The sequence below is a fragment of the Pelmatolapia mariae genome, linkage group LG18 (genome assembly GCF_036321145.2).
Source record: "Pelmatolapia mariae isolate MD_Pm_ZW linkage group LG18, Pm_UMD_F_2, whole genome shotgun sequence".
NCBI lineage: Eukaryota > Metazoa > Chordata > Actinopteri > Cichliformes > Cichlidae > Pelmatolapia > Pelmatolapia mariae.
The window spans coordinates 22,317,529-22,329,539 of NC_086243.1; the positions used below are offsets into that span (position 1 = coordinate 22,317,529).

Genomic DNA, 12,011 nt, shown 5'->3' on the forward strand with positions numbered 1-12,011 from the left:
AAGTGGATTTCTGGGAACCACGTTTAAAGCAAGCACAAGACTTCTTTCTTAAAGTGTGTCTTCCTGAACTTGTTGGGAAATACTTCTCCAAACAATGTGCTGCTCTAAATAGCCTGTAATGTTTCATTTTGTGGTTCAAGATTGATGCCAGCTGTGTGTTGCCATGTAAATAGTTTGCATTTCATTTTTATGTACTTGCTAAGTACATGTGAACAGATCAAGAATAAAAAACAAACAAACAAATATACTATTCTTTTCTGTTTTATTGAAACTACTTCACACAAAGTACAATTATTTACAATGAACTACACATGCAACACAACAGCTTTATGAATACTCAACAAGAGCAAGTTTCATTTGGCGCTGGTTTGACAACCACACTGGGGTACATATTCACCAAAACACAGCAAACCTTAATCTTATCAAGCAGTGTTGTGTTTATTTCTGCCCACATTTGCAACTGGTACCTCAACCTCCACTTGTCCAACACAACTGCTGTCCACTGCCTCCATGACATTGTGATTTTGTTGTTGGTCTTCTGTCAGATCTTCATCGATCACTTCTGCACGCAGCACACCTTCATACTCTGCAGCTGCATAACAAAAGCCTGTAAGATAAAATTAGTGCATACACATAAGATAAATGTACACCAATATTCCAATGACAGGTGTGTGATTCATCTGGAAGTTATGTGCGGATTAGTGTACAATGATAGCAATTTAGTATGTTTTTAGAGGCCCATGTGCAGTGTTGGTGCCCAGTCTGGATTTGTTACATTCATTTCATATGCTGGTTTGCCTGCAATAATGCTAAATCATAAGCTACTCAGTCGACATGACGTGGTTCTGCAGCATCACACATTAGCATGTTTTATCTCATTATCTATGACCTCAGCGCATTGAAAATAACACTAAAAGCCTTTTAAGAGTGATATGTATTAATTTAGAACTCACCGGAAAGAAAATGCGGAGAGCAAACCAACAAAAAGCTGGGGATTGCAGAGCACTCGATATCCGCTCGTCTCACCGCTGCAATGCAAGCCTGACGTCTTTGTTTAGTAATATCGGATAAATGGGATCCCTCACGTTGCCTCCAGGATGGAAAATGATGAAAAGAGAGCCCATTATCCAGCTTCTTGCCTTCACGATCGTGTGATCTAACGTTGTAACTGACAACACAACACGTACGAACCATAGCTGAAGCTGTATCCGCTGTCTGGCCTACTGTCATGGCGAAAGGGGGCGTGGCCCACCTCCCGTGACATCACGCTCCAAAGCCCTATACTCGACGGCTTCATTGAACGAGCTCACAATCAGAGAGAGTACCAGGAAGATAGACAGAGGGAGTACTGTGCTGAAAGAACAATGGGAGTAGACGTCGAAACCCTCAGACCAGGAGACGGTAAAGCTTTTATTGTCCTCCCTTCTTTAGTTCCAATTATTCCGTCCCTTTAAAACTATATTTACCTTTGGGTGTATATCAACCTTCGTTTTCTTTCTTCAGGAAAGACTTTTCCGAAGCAAGGATCGACAGTTTCAGTGCACTATGTCGGTAAGCCTCGCCTCTTTTTGACCATTTATTCATTTACTTCGAGGTGAAAAAATAAATATGTATTAGTATAAACTGGGTTTGTAATAAGCATCATTTCTCATTTCGTGGACCTGCGGACAGTTAAATGAGAATATGATTGGTGGCAGCAAGCTAATTCTGTAGCTAGCACTGCTTAGCTTAGCTTATCTTAATTTAGCGTAGCATAGCTTAGCGCCTGGAAATGAGGGGGCGGATAGCTTGGCTCTAAAGACACCCTCTCTCTAATTCTTGCCCACCTTTAAGATTGCCACGTAATACCTGCAATAAATAAAATGCGAGAAACGGCAAACTATTGTTAGGGTAACGTGTGTCTTTATTCTAAGGATTTGTGCTAATGTGAGTTATTCTAGCCGCATCCTGACGGCAGCTTCCGGCGTCCCAAGATGTCGAACAATTCCTGCTCAAACTAAGCAGCACCGTGTGCCCTCAGCAGTACATTTTTACCCAGTCACCTTGTGTGTGAATACCACAGTACAGTCACTCGAATCTTTTAATTTGTACCGTTTGGCTTCGCAGAGGCTATCAGGCTTTGACTTTATTAATTTGGGGCTGCTTTCCGACAGGCACCCTGACAAACGGCAAGATGTTCGACTCCTCCAGGGACCGGGGATCACCCTTCCAGTTCAAACTGGGAGCAGGTGAAGTCATCCGTGGTTGGGATGAAGGTGTAGCTCAGGTAAGTGGAGCTTTGAAGGGGCACACTGATCAATGTTATGTTAAACACATGAAGATACGTTCGTTGGCTTCGTTTTGGCAATAGCTCCGAGTCATTTTCCCCTCAAAAATAACAAAACAAAAATATCACTGTGGCTTACTTTAGTGTTTATGTGTAAGATTATTGTAAGTCACAAATGAATCTGTTAAGATGTTGCTGCCTTTTATTATCAGAGGCTGCAAATATGAGCAGAAACCAGGCCGTCCATTATCTACATTTTACACTCTGAGCCATTTTATCTGATGTTTGCTAGCAAGCCATTTTAATTCTGTTATTTCAGTACTGCTTTTTAGAGCTTATGCTTTATCATATAGATTTTTATTTAATAGTTGCATATTTATTTTACTTTACATTTTCATTTCAAAAGGATTTTATTTTTAATAAAGTAATGGTATGCCAAAAATACCAGAGATTTCATTGCTTGGCTAGATTATGAGGTAAAACTGTATCATAAAGGTATGTCGAAGACCGTAATTAGGATTGGTTGTTTTTTGCTTTTTATTTCATGTTTCTTATTAACTTAGTCATGAAGTGCACAAAGGCCAAAATACTACTGTGGTTATGAGGTGTATAGGTTTAAATATTTCAAAATACAAACACAATCTTCTACACAGAAAAAAAAACCCCACTTTGGTTTGGTTGCCAGCAACTTGCTGCTGTTGCCTGAAATTTGCAAGAAAGACACTGCCTTTTCCGCAAACACTCGCCCACTACTTGCTGCACAATAGTAAAGCACTAAAAAGTGCAAGGTGCAAGCAGGCAGTGCAGAGCAATCAGTCATGCAAACTGCAGCTGCTGCACACACAGTGAAACTGTTCATGCTGCACGTTACAGTAACAGAAAATACAGGCAACTTTCACCTGGGGCCTTCAGGCCTAGTATTTGTTGTTGTTTGTTGCTGTCTCATATGGCTTCACTCTCTTAAGCCAGCATGAAACGTCTAATGAACTATATTCACTTGTGTGATAGGACATTATTAAAACCAGGAGTTCTCAGCCTCAGCTGGACTTTTATCTTTTTTTTTTTTTTTCTTTTTTTAACACCTCTTCAAAGCTGTATCAATCACTGGGAGGGCTTTTAAAACAAAGTAAACTTTGTTCATTTCACTCACCTATCTAACTTGGTCTTCATCTCCTCCACAGATGAGCCTGGGCCAGGTGGCCAAGCTGACCTGCTCTCCGGACTACGCATATGGCAGCAGAGGATATCCACCCAAAATCCCTGCAAATTCCACTCTTATCTTTGAAGTGGAGCTTCTGAAATGCTGAGGGTTTAAATTGAGTGTTACTATTCATTTTTCTTCCTCATCCTTTCCATCCACATTTAACAGTTTGATCAAAGGTGCTGTCATTATCATTCAGAAACATTGATTAATTATTGTAGAAAGAATTTGTCTCAAATACATCTTGTGTAGATGTATTTGAGACAAATGAGAACAGGCAAATAAGCGTCTTAAGGTAGTGAGATGATTGTGAAGTCTCTAAAATTTGAAGTAGTAGTAAAATAATTTGGGGAAATACTGGTAGCGTTCTTGCTGGAAGTTGGATGACATCAGTAATACTCTGTTTAATAAATATGAAAAACCCAGCTTAAGATCAGAATTCAGCAATCCCTCTGTTCAAAGAAATCGAAAATCCACCAAGTGCACCTTGGAAAAACACAAGTGTCGAGTCGTATGCCAAGGCCAGTGCTTTATCTTGTAAATTTTAAATAAAATTATTTCAGTGGTTTCTTTCTTTGACCATGCTCAGTCTCTCCACTGAACTGACCAATAGATTCTGTTTGTTTGGTTTTTTTTAACTCTGTGTAAGAGCCTGAAAATCTAACTGTAATTAGTGATCTACAGGTGTTGGTAAATGGGTTTACTGACCTTTTAAACAGTAGGCTCATATTTACCAAATGCATATGACCAATATTGATCTCATCTCACTTTATGTAGAAAGTCTTTGCCAAAAAAAGCCTGTTTAATAGGTTTCAGATGAATTTAAACTGGCATTGGACGAAAAAAAATCAGTATTAAAGGATATGATTGCTGAATCTGGCCAGTTTATATTGGTAACCTGAAGATGACAATTTAATGCAGTCTTGGATGCTAAGTGAAATTTGAGGATTTATTTAGCCTTATTTTCTGCCACTTGCCTGTTAAATTTTTAAGTTACCTGTTAATTATCTGCATCTTATCTATTACTCAACACAAAGGGCACACGATAGAGCGCCAGAAAACCAAGTAATATTTCAAAACGTGTTGGATATCAGTCCTTTTTAGGAAATTTTCATATTGTTCAAGCGTTTTTAAAGTAATGTGGTAATCCCTGTTAAAACACATATAACACCTTTTAGTGAATATTTTTTTCTGAGTAGATTTATCCCTTCAATAAAAGCATTGATTTGACAGCTTAAACAACCAAGATAATAGGAAACTCTTTCTATGTTTGGAAATAGTAATGCATGGTGACCTGTTCAGTTTCAAACCTAATCATGCCATTTATATTGGTTACATTTTACGAAACCTGTTCTCCTTTAACTTTCCTCCTGTATCTTTGAAGTTACAAAGTGTCCTTGTCTTTTGTCATAATACAGTCACATTACTGGTAGTGGTTTTTTTCTTTCTTCACTGTATCATCCATTGGAATTTGTCTTATCTTTGGGAACTGCATTCTTGAATTAAAAGCGTAAACTATAAATGTCTCATTCATTGCTACACCAAGTCTCTTATTTCCAAGAATTGGTGCAGATTTCTAAATTACTACAAATGTGTTTTTGTTCTGCTTGCTTAAACGTATGTCAAAATTGAAATATAATAGGAAAGATTTCTGCTCTGTGGGTTTAGTGGTTGGAGTTAAACTGATCTGTAGCAGTTTAATGCTAAATCCTGGCCAGAAGTGTGAATTGCAGTACATTTGATCAAGAAGAGGTGGTTAACTCATGCACCTATGTACCCTTTTGCCTTCCTTTTATTTTCACCTTTTTAGTTGCCAATTGTATTTTATTTTTTTTAATAGCAATACTTTAAGTGTGCTTTTTTATATAGGAAAGAGATGAGTTTTTATAAAGTGCCTATAAACAAAGAGTATCGTTAAGCTAATAGGCATTGCATTACTGTAATAAAAATCAGTTATTGTTTAAGTTTTACCATATTCATGCCTATTCGAACAGGTAAATATTCATTATACAGCTTCTTCAGTTAAAGACAATACTATTCAAGATATATATCCATTTATTCGATGTCTTATACATACACTAGTGAGTTCATGGGTTGATTTTTAGTAAGTTTATGAATAATGTAATTATGCTTATATATCTGTAATAGCTATTTTATAATACAGCAAAGCAACATCCAGGGTGCTCCTGCTTGTGTTGAGAGCCTAGCATAAAGTCACACAAGTGCCGCAGTTTCCTTTATCTCGTCTACATGTTTGTATCCATGATGCACTGCCATCTAGTGGGGAATAATTGAGTTGCATTCACTTACACTCAATAAGTTACCATCATATATATGTTATAAGATTTCAAATCATTTGACACTGGCTGTTTTATAGTCTGTTGTTGTGTAAAAAAAACAAACAAAATAAACCCCAAATAGTACTGATATTTACTGCAGTTTATGCCCCTAGTAACCTGCAACACCTAATGGATGAAAACAGGAAGTCACTGTAGTTTTGAGCAAATTTTTATGATAACAGAAATATTTCAAGCATCAGAACACGTTTTTCAGGTCATAATGAAACAACATTGCATAAAATAGCATAAAGAATATATTGCACAATCAAAGTGAATTTACTCAAGTGCAGGTGTTACAGGTGTTATGTGTTTGGGCTTTTATGAGGCCTATTTAACAAAGCCCACCTCTGCAGCCAGTCATGGGCTCTCCAGCTTATGATCCAATATTATAAGTTTTAGCTTCTTACACTTACACTTAATAATTTCCCTGCATTAGCTCATTTAATATAACACGATTTTCCTATACTAAATCGAAATTTATGTTTTGAGTTTCCTTTAAACTGATTTCTCATGGCAGTCAATAGCTATAGAATTGACTGGTATTTCTTATGTTCATTCTGCATTCTGATTCCCTTATTGATTTGTTCTACGCTGTCATCCGTTAAAAGCCTATAGAGGTACCTGCTAATTGGCTTTGTATTTTGAATTCCCTTTAAGTTGTTTTCTGATCAGTTGATAGCTATAGCATCAACTTGTATTTGTCTTATGTTTATTTAGCATTTTTGACCCTCTTATTGGTTTGTTATCAGTTCTTATCAGTTAAAACCTATAGAATCAATTGTTTGTCTTAATTTCTGCATTTGGATTATTGTAATTGATTTTGTTATCGGTGTCATCAGTTAATACCTATAAAAGAATTTTGTTCTGTTGTCAGTTTGTAGTAATCAGATCTAACTGGTATTTGTTTTATGTTCATTTTTGCATTCAGATTCTCCTATTAATTTTGTTATCAGTTGTGATCAGTTAACAGCTGTAGAGTTAACTGCTAATTAGTTTTGTTTTTGAGTTCCCTTTGAGCTGATTTCTGATATCGGTAAACAACTAAAGAATTAGGTGGTATTTGTATATATTTGTCTCTGCACTTTGATCTTATAAATTGATCATGCCATCAGTTGTGATCAGTTAACAGTTATAGAGTTAACTGCTAATTGGTTCCCCTTAAATTGATCTCTGATACCAGGAAACAGCTACAAGGTTAACAGGTTTATTTTTGTGTCTGTGTTAAGGATATTGATTGATTTAATTGATTTTGTCATCAGTCAGTAATCAACTGACAGCTATGGAATCAATTATATTTGTTTATGATCTTTCCATTTGATCTTAAGACTGGTTTCTCTTATCAGTGGATAAAAGTTAAAAACACTCCTAGGGTCAACTGCTATTTGTTCATGAGCTTGCATTTGGATCTTTAATTAAGTTATTAGTTTGCACTTGTAAGGTTAGCTGCTAGCTGTTTCTGATTTCTGCATTTTATTTTGTGACTGGATTCTCTTATCGATTGGTAACAGTCGACACTCTTAGGACTAACTGCTGTTTGTTTATGCATCTTATATCTTGATCTTTAATCACGTTATCAGCTAACACTTTGGGATTAATTTATTTGTTTCTGATTTTTGCACTTGGTCTTGAGAAAAAGAAATAAAAGTCCCTTTACCTTTTTTTTAGAATTAGTATAATATATTTTTCTGTTACTTGAAGACTTCACGGAGTGAAATTTGTTGTCTGCTGGCAATAGGTAGCCACCTAGTGGTTAGACCCTCTCATAACATCAAGTATTGACAATGCAGAATTTTTAAATCACAAGTTTGGATGTTTTCTTGCTAGATGACACTTTGTCATTGATAAACAAACAGCTTAAACATCATCAACTGATGATGATGGTTAAACACTCTTAGGGTTCACTGCCGTTTAAATCTGTTCTTGTATCATGATCTTTTAATCTAGCTATCAGCTAATAATTTTGAGGTAGCTGCTATTCGTTTCTGTTCTTTGCAGTTGATCTTGAGGTTAATTTCTGTTATCAGTTGATGACAAGTTAATGATCCTGTGGTTAGTTGTTCTGCTTTGCATTAGATCTAGGGTTTGATCTTAAAATATATTTTTGGTCAGATTAATAACCGTTAACATTCTTAAATTAACTGCTATTCTGTTTATGCAGAATGATTTTCATTCATTATCTGTTTTATGTAGTTAATTGCGTGAGTCAATTCCTAAATTCATCCCCACGTTGTTTTGTTTTTGTTTTGATTTTGATATAATTACTGTTGAATTGATTGTTAAATTGAGTCTTGTTGTGTTTGATTAATTTCAAATCAAGTATTGATACAGATTCTTTTTGAGTTGATTCCTGGAGTTGTAGATGATTTGTATCTCATCTTATTAATTTAGTACAGTGTGTGTGTTTTTGAATCATTTACCGGCTGGATTGAACAGCTATGATTTTGCTTATTTCAAATTAGAATAATTAAGTTTGCAGTTTTATTTCTGAATTATTTTTGTTTAAATTAAATTTCTGCATTTTTGGAAAAAGAAAAGCATTGTACTGATCGTTTCAAAAATAGAGGTTGATCATCTAAACCTTAGTAATAAGTAAAGTTGAATTTATTTTTGATCCCAAACAATAAAAGAAAAACGTAATAGTAATTAGACCTGGGAGTAAGTGAGTCCTTATTCCTAGAAGAAAACAAAAACAGATAAACCAAAAGTAAAACATTAAACAGGAAAAGGGATAGAAACTTTAACATAAATTAAACAATAACAAAGAAAATTTCAATAAAAGCGTGATGGCAGACATTGCAATTTCACCGGGAATAGAGAATTTGGGTCAATTAGAGAAATATGTTAACGACCGGATGCTGGATGATATAGAAGATAAGAAAGCAAGATCTACAAGGGAGAAGAAATTGAACAAGAGATGGGGTCAGTGGAAAAAGGAAGGCTATATATTGTTGGGTCTGCGCTTCCACAGGCCCCGCTGGTTTAGAAACTTATTCCCGTTAACGACAAGCAAGGAAACAAGACGAACATCTTCAACCGGTTTTTACTTGCTAGCAAGGGAGGTCTGTCTCAGGAAGCACTCTGAATCCAACCACAGACGAACTCGACTCTGGCCTCCGCTTGCCGCCTTTTATTGAAAATAGTTACAATACACACAAGCATCTCCCATTGTAAAACCCCCCTATGGTTACAAAAGATAAGGCACTATCTGTGTCTGTGTGTGCACATGTAAGCATGTATGTGTATATGTGTGTGTATGCATATGCGAGAATGTGTGTGTGTGTGTGTGTGTGTGTGTAGGTGCATGTGAGTGTTTGTGTTTGGGGGTGCATTTGTATGACCTCCTGCTCACAAAAGGATCATAAAAGCAGGAAGCTTACTCAACAAGAAAACAGAACCCTCACATAGATGTCCCTATAATAAAACACTACAGCCTCCCCCACCGTCCAACAGGCTGGAGAGGTGGTCAGAGACAAAGGAATGTCTTTTATCATGCTGCTTGAACTAAGACTTACAAATTTAAGTAACACAATGACAACATTTAACAATTTGACTCCAACATGTATCGTCTTGTCTTGGGGGGCCACTACCCAGGAGTGCAACCATATTCCAAATAGAGAAACAAGCTAATGACGAATATGAGTACGCACACTCAGAATGGAAGAAGGAAGGAAGGAAATGGACAAAAAAACAAGAGCACATGATGACAACCATCGTGAACCACCATTCACGTTGGCAGTAATGACACCCGGTTACGCCAATCGGAGGTCACTAAAATCAATATTGAATCGGTGTGTAACTTTGCCAAAACAATGTCGGACTCTGTAGTTTTCTCTGGTCCCCTCCCCAATCAGACCAGGAGTGACATGTTTAGCCGCATGTTCTCCTTAAATTGCTGGCTGTCTGAGTGGTGTCCCAGAAACGATGTGGGCTTCATAGATAATTGGCAAACCTTCTGGAGGAAACCTGGTATTGTTAGGAGAGACGGCATCCATCCCACTTTGGATGGAGCAGCTCTCATTTCTAGAAATATGGACAAATTTATTAAACCCCCCAAAATATGACTATCCAGAGTTGGGACCAGGAAGCAGAGTTGCAGTCTTACACGCCTCTCTGCAGCTTCTCTCCTCCTGCTAACCACCCCCCCCCCCCGTCCGATACTGTTGAGCATAATATTCTATTAGCGCGATTAGAGCACGCTGTAGGTATTTCAGGTACTGCGCTGCAGTGGTTTGTATCATATCTATCTAATAGACTCCAATTTGTGCATGTAAATGGAGAGTCCTCTTCACACACTAAGGTCAGTTATGGTGTTCCACAGGGTTCAGTGCTAGGACCAATTCTGTTTACATTATCCATGCTTCCCTTAGGCAGTATCATTAGAAGACATAGCATACATTTTCACTGCTATGCTGATGATACCCAGCTCTATCTGTCCATGAAGCCAGATAACACACCAATTAGTTAAACTGCAGGAATGTCTTAAAGACATGAAGACCTGGATGGCCGCTAACTTTCTGCTTCTTAATCCAGATAAAACTGAGGTTATTGTACTCGGCCCTGAAAATCTTAGAAATATGGTATCTAACCAGATTCTTACTCTGGATGGCATTACCTTGGCCTCCAGTAACACTGTGAACTGATACCTTGGAGTCATTTTTGACCAAGACATGTCCCTCAATGCACATATTAAACAAATATGTAAGACTGCTTTCTTCCATTTGCGCAACATCTCTAAAATTAGAAATATCCTGTCTCAGAGTGATGCTGAAAAACTAGTTCATGCCTTCATTACTTCCAGGCTGGAATACTGTATTTCATTATTATCAGGATGTCCTAAAAACTCCCTGAAAAGCCTTCAGTTAATCCAAAATGCTGCAGCAAGAGTACTGACAGGGACTAGAAGGAGAGAGCATATTTCTCCTGTATTGGCTTCCCTTCATTGGCTTCCTGTTAAATCCAGAATTGAATTCAAAATCCTGCTCCTCACATACAAGGTCTTAAATAATCAGGCCCCATCTTATCTTAGTGACCTTGTAGTACGATATTACCCTATTAGAGCACTTCGCTCTCGCACTGCAGGCTTACTTGTTGTTCCTAGAGTATTTAAAAGTAGAATGAGAGGGAGAGCCTTTAGTTTTCAGGCCCCTCTTCTATGGAACCAGCTTCCAGTTTGGATTCGGGAGACAGACACTATCTCTACTTTTAAGATTAGGCTTAAAACTTTCCTTTTTGCTAAAGCATATAGTTAGGGCTGGACCAGGTGACCCTGAATCCTCCCTTAGAGTTTTTCCTTTCCAGTCACCTTTCTCACTCACTATGTGTTAATAGACCTCTCTGCATTGAATCATATCTGTTATTAATCCCTGTCTCTCTTCCACAGCATGTCTTTATCCTGTCTTCTTTCTCTCACCCCAACCGGTCGCAGCAGATGGCCGCCCCTCCCTGAGCCTGGTTCTGCTGGAGGTTTCTTCTTGTTAAAAGGGAGTTTTTCCTTCCCACTGTCGCCAAAGTGCTTGCTCATAGGGGGTCATATGATTGTTGGGTTTTCCTCTGTATCTATTATTGTACGATCTACTGTACAATATAAAGCGCCTTGAGGCGACTGCTGTTGTGATTTGGCGTTATATAAATAAAATTGAATTGAATTGAATTGAACCATAGATATGTGCTACTGGATATTAAAGGAAGACGAGCAAGAATCCAAAATCCAGACTACAAGTTACAAGGTGAAGACCAAAAATTACAAACATCATCACAAAGAACTGAGCTGCCAACTACAATACCTGGAGCTTCTACTGCGCTTAAACTCCACCCTAAACTACCTGACTGTTTGAGTTTGCCTAAATCTGATAGCACACCTGGGGACATCGGTCATCCAGTGAACTTGAATTCCGTGATAATGGACGTCGCACCTGAAGGAAAACCTGATGCAGAGAGAGAAAAACAACAGGCTGCTGGTGAACAGAGTGTGAAGGAGAAGCTATCGAGAGATTGTTTTGACATGGCTACCAGAGAGGATGCAGCCACAGACAAGCTGGGGCCCTGGTCTGAAGGAGATTCCTCCTCCTCTTCCCATAATCCCTTCCAAAACCCCTTCCTTCCAACAGACGAGCTACAAAGACATTCCACACTGATTCCTCCAATAACAAATCAGGAGATTCCAGGAGGAGAACAGCAACTGGAAGAAAGAAGAGGATGAGTGACT

General features: G+C 37.8%; 1 protein-coding gene and 1 long non-coding RNA gene across 2 annotated transcripts; one reads left to right on the forward strand and one right to left on the reverse strand.

The window, feature by feature from the left end:
• Positions 1 to 413: 413 nt before the first annotated feature.
• LOC135932192 (uncharacterized) lies at positions 414 to 1,235 on the reverse strand. The gene is made up of 2 exons (XR_010573322.1): positions 954 to 1,235; positions 414 to 607 (listed from the first exon to the last, which is right to left on the reverse strand). It is a non-coding gene; the product is annotated as an uncharacterized LOC135932192 (long non-coding RNA).
• A 45-nt stretch (positions 1,236 to 1,280) lies between these two features.
• LOC134616750 (uncharacterized) lies at positions 1,281 to 4,996 on the forward strand. Its single transcript, XM_063461734.1, has 4 exons — positions 1,281 to 1,401; positions 1,504 to 1,551; positions 2,154 to 2,266; positions 3,448 to 4,996. The coding sequence occupies exons 1-4, from the start codon at positions 1,365 to 1,367 to the stop codon at positions 3,571 to 3,573; spliced, it is 324 nt and encodes a 107-aa protein (XP_063317804.1). The 5' UTR covers positions 1,281 to 1,364; the 3' UTR covers positions 3,574 to 4,996.
• Positions 4,997 to 12,011: the final 7,015 nt, after the last annotated feature.

Coding starts and splice junctions, on each gene's coding strand:
- LOC134616750 (XM_063461734.1), top strand. CDS start 1,365: ATGGGAGTAGACGTCGAAACCCTCAGACCAGGAGACG. Junction 1,552..2,153: donor AGTTTCAGTGCACTATGTCG/GTAAGCCTCGCC, acceptor GCTTTCCGACAG/GCACCCTGACAAACGGCAAG. Junction 2,267..3,447: donor GGGATGAAGGTGTAGCTCAG/GTAAGTGGAGCT, acceptor TCTCCTCCACAG/ATGAGCCTGGGCCAGGTGGC.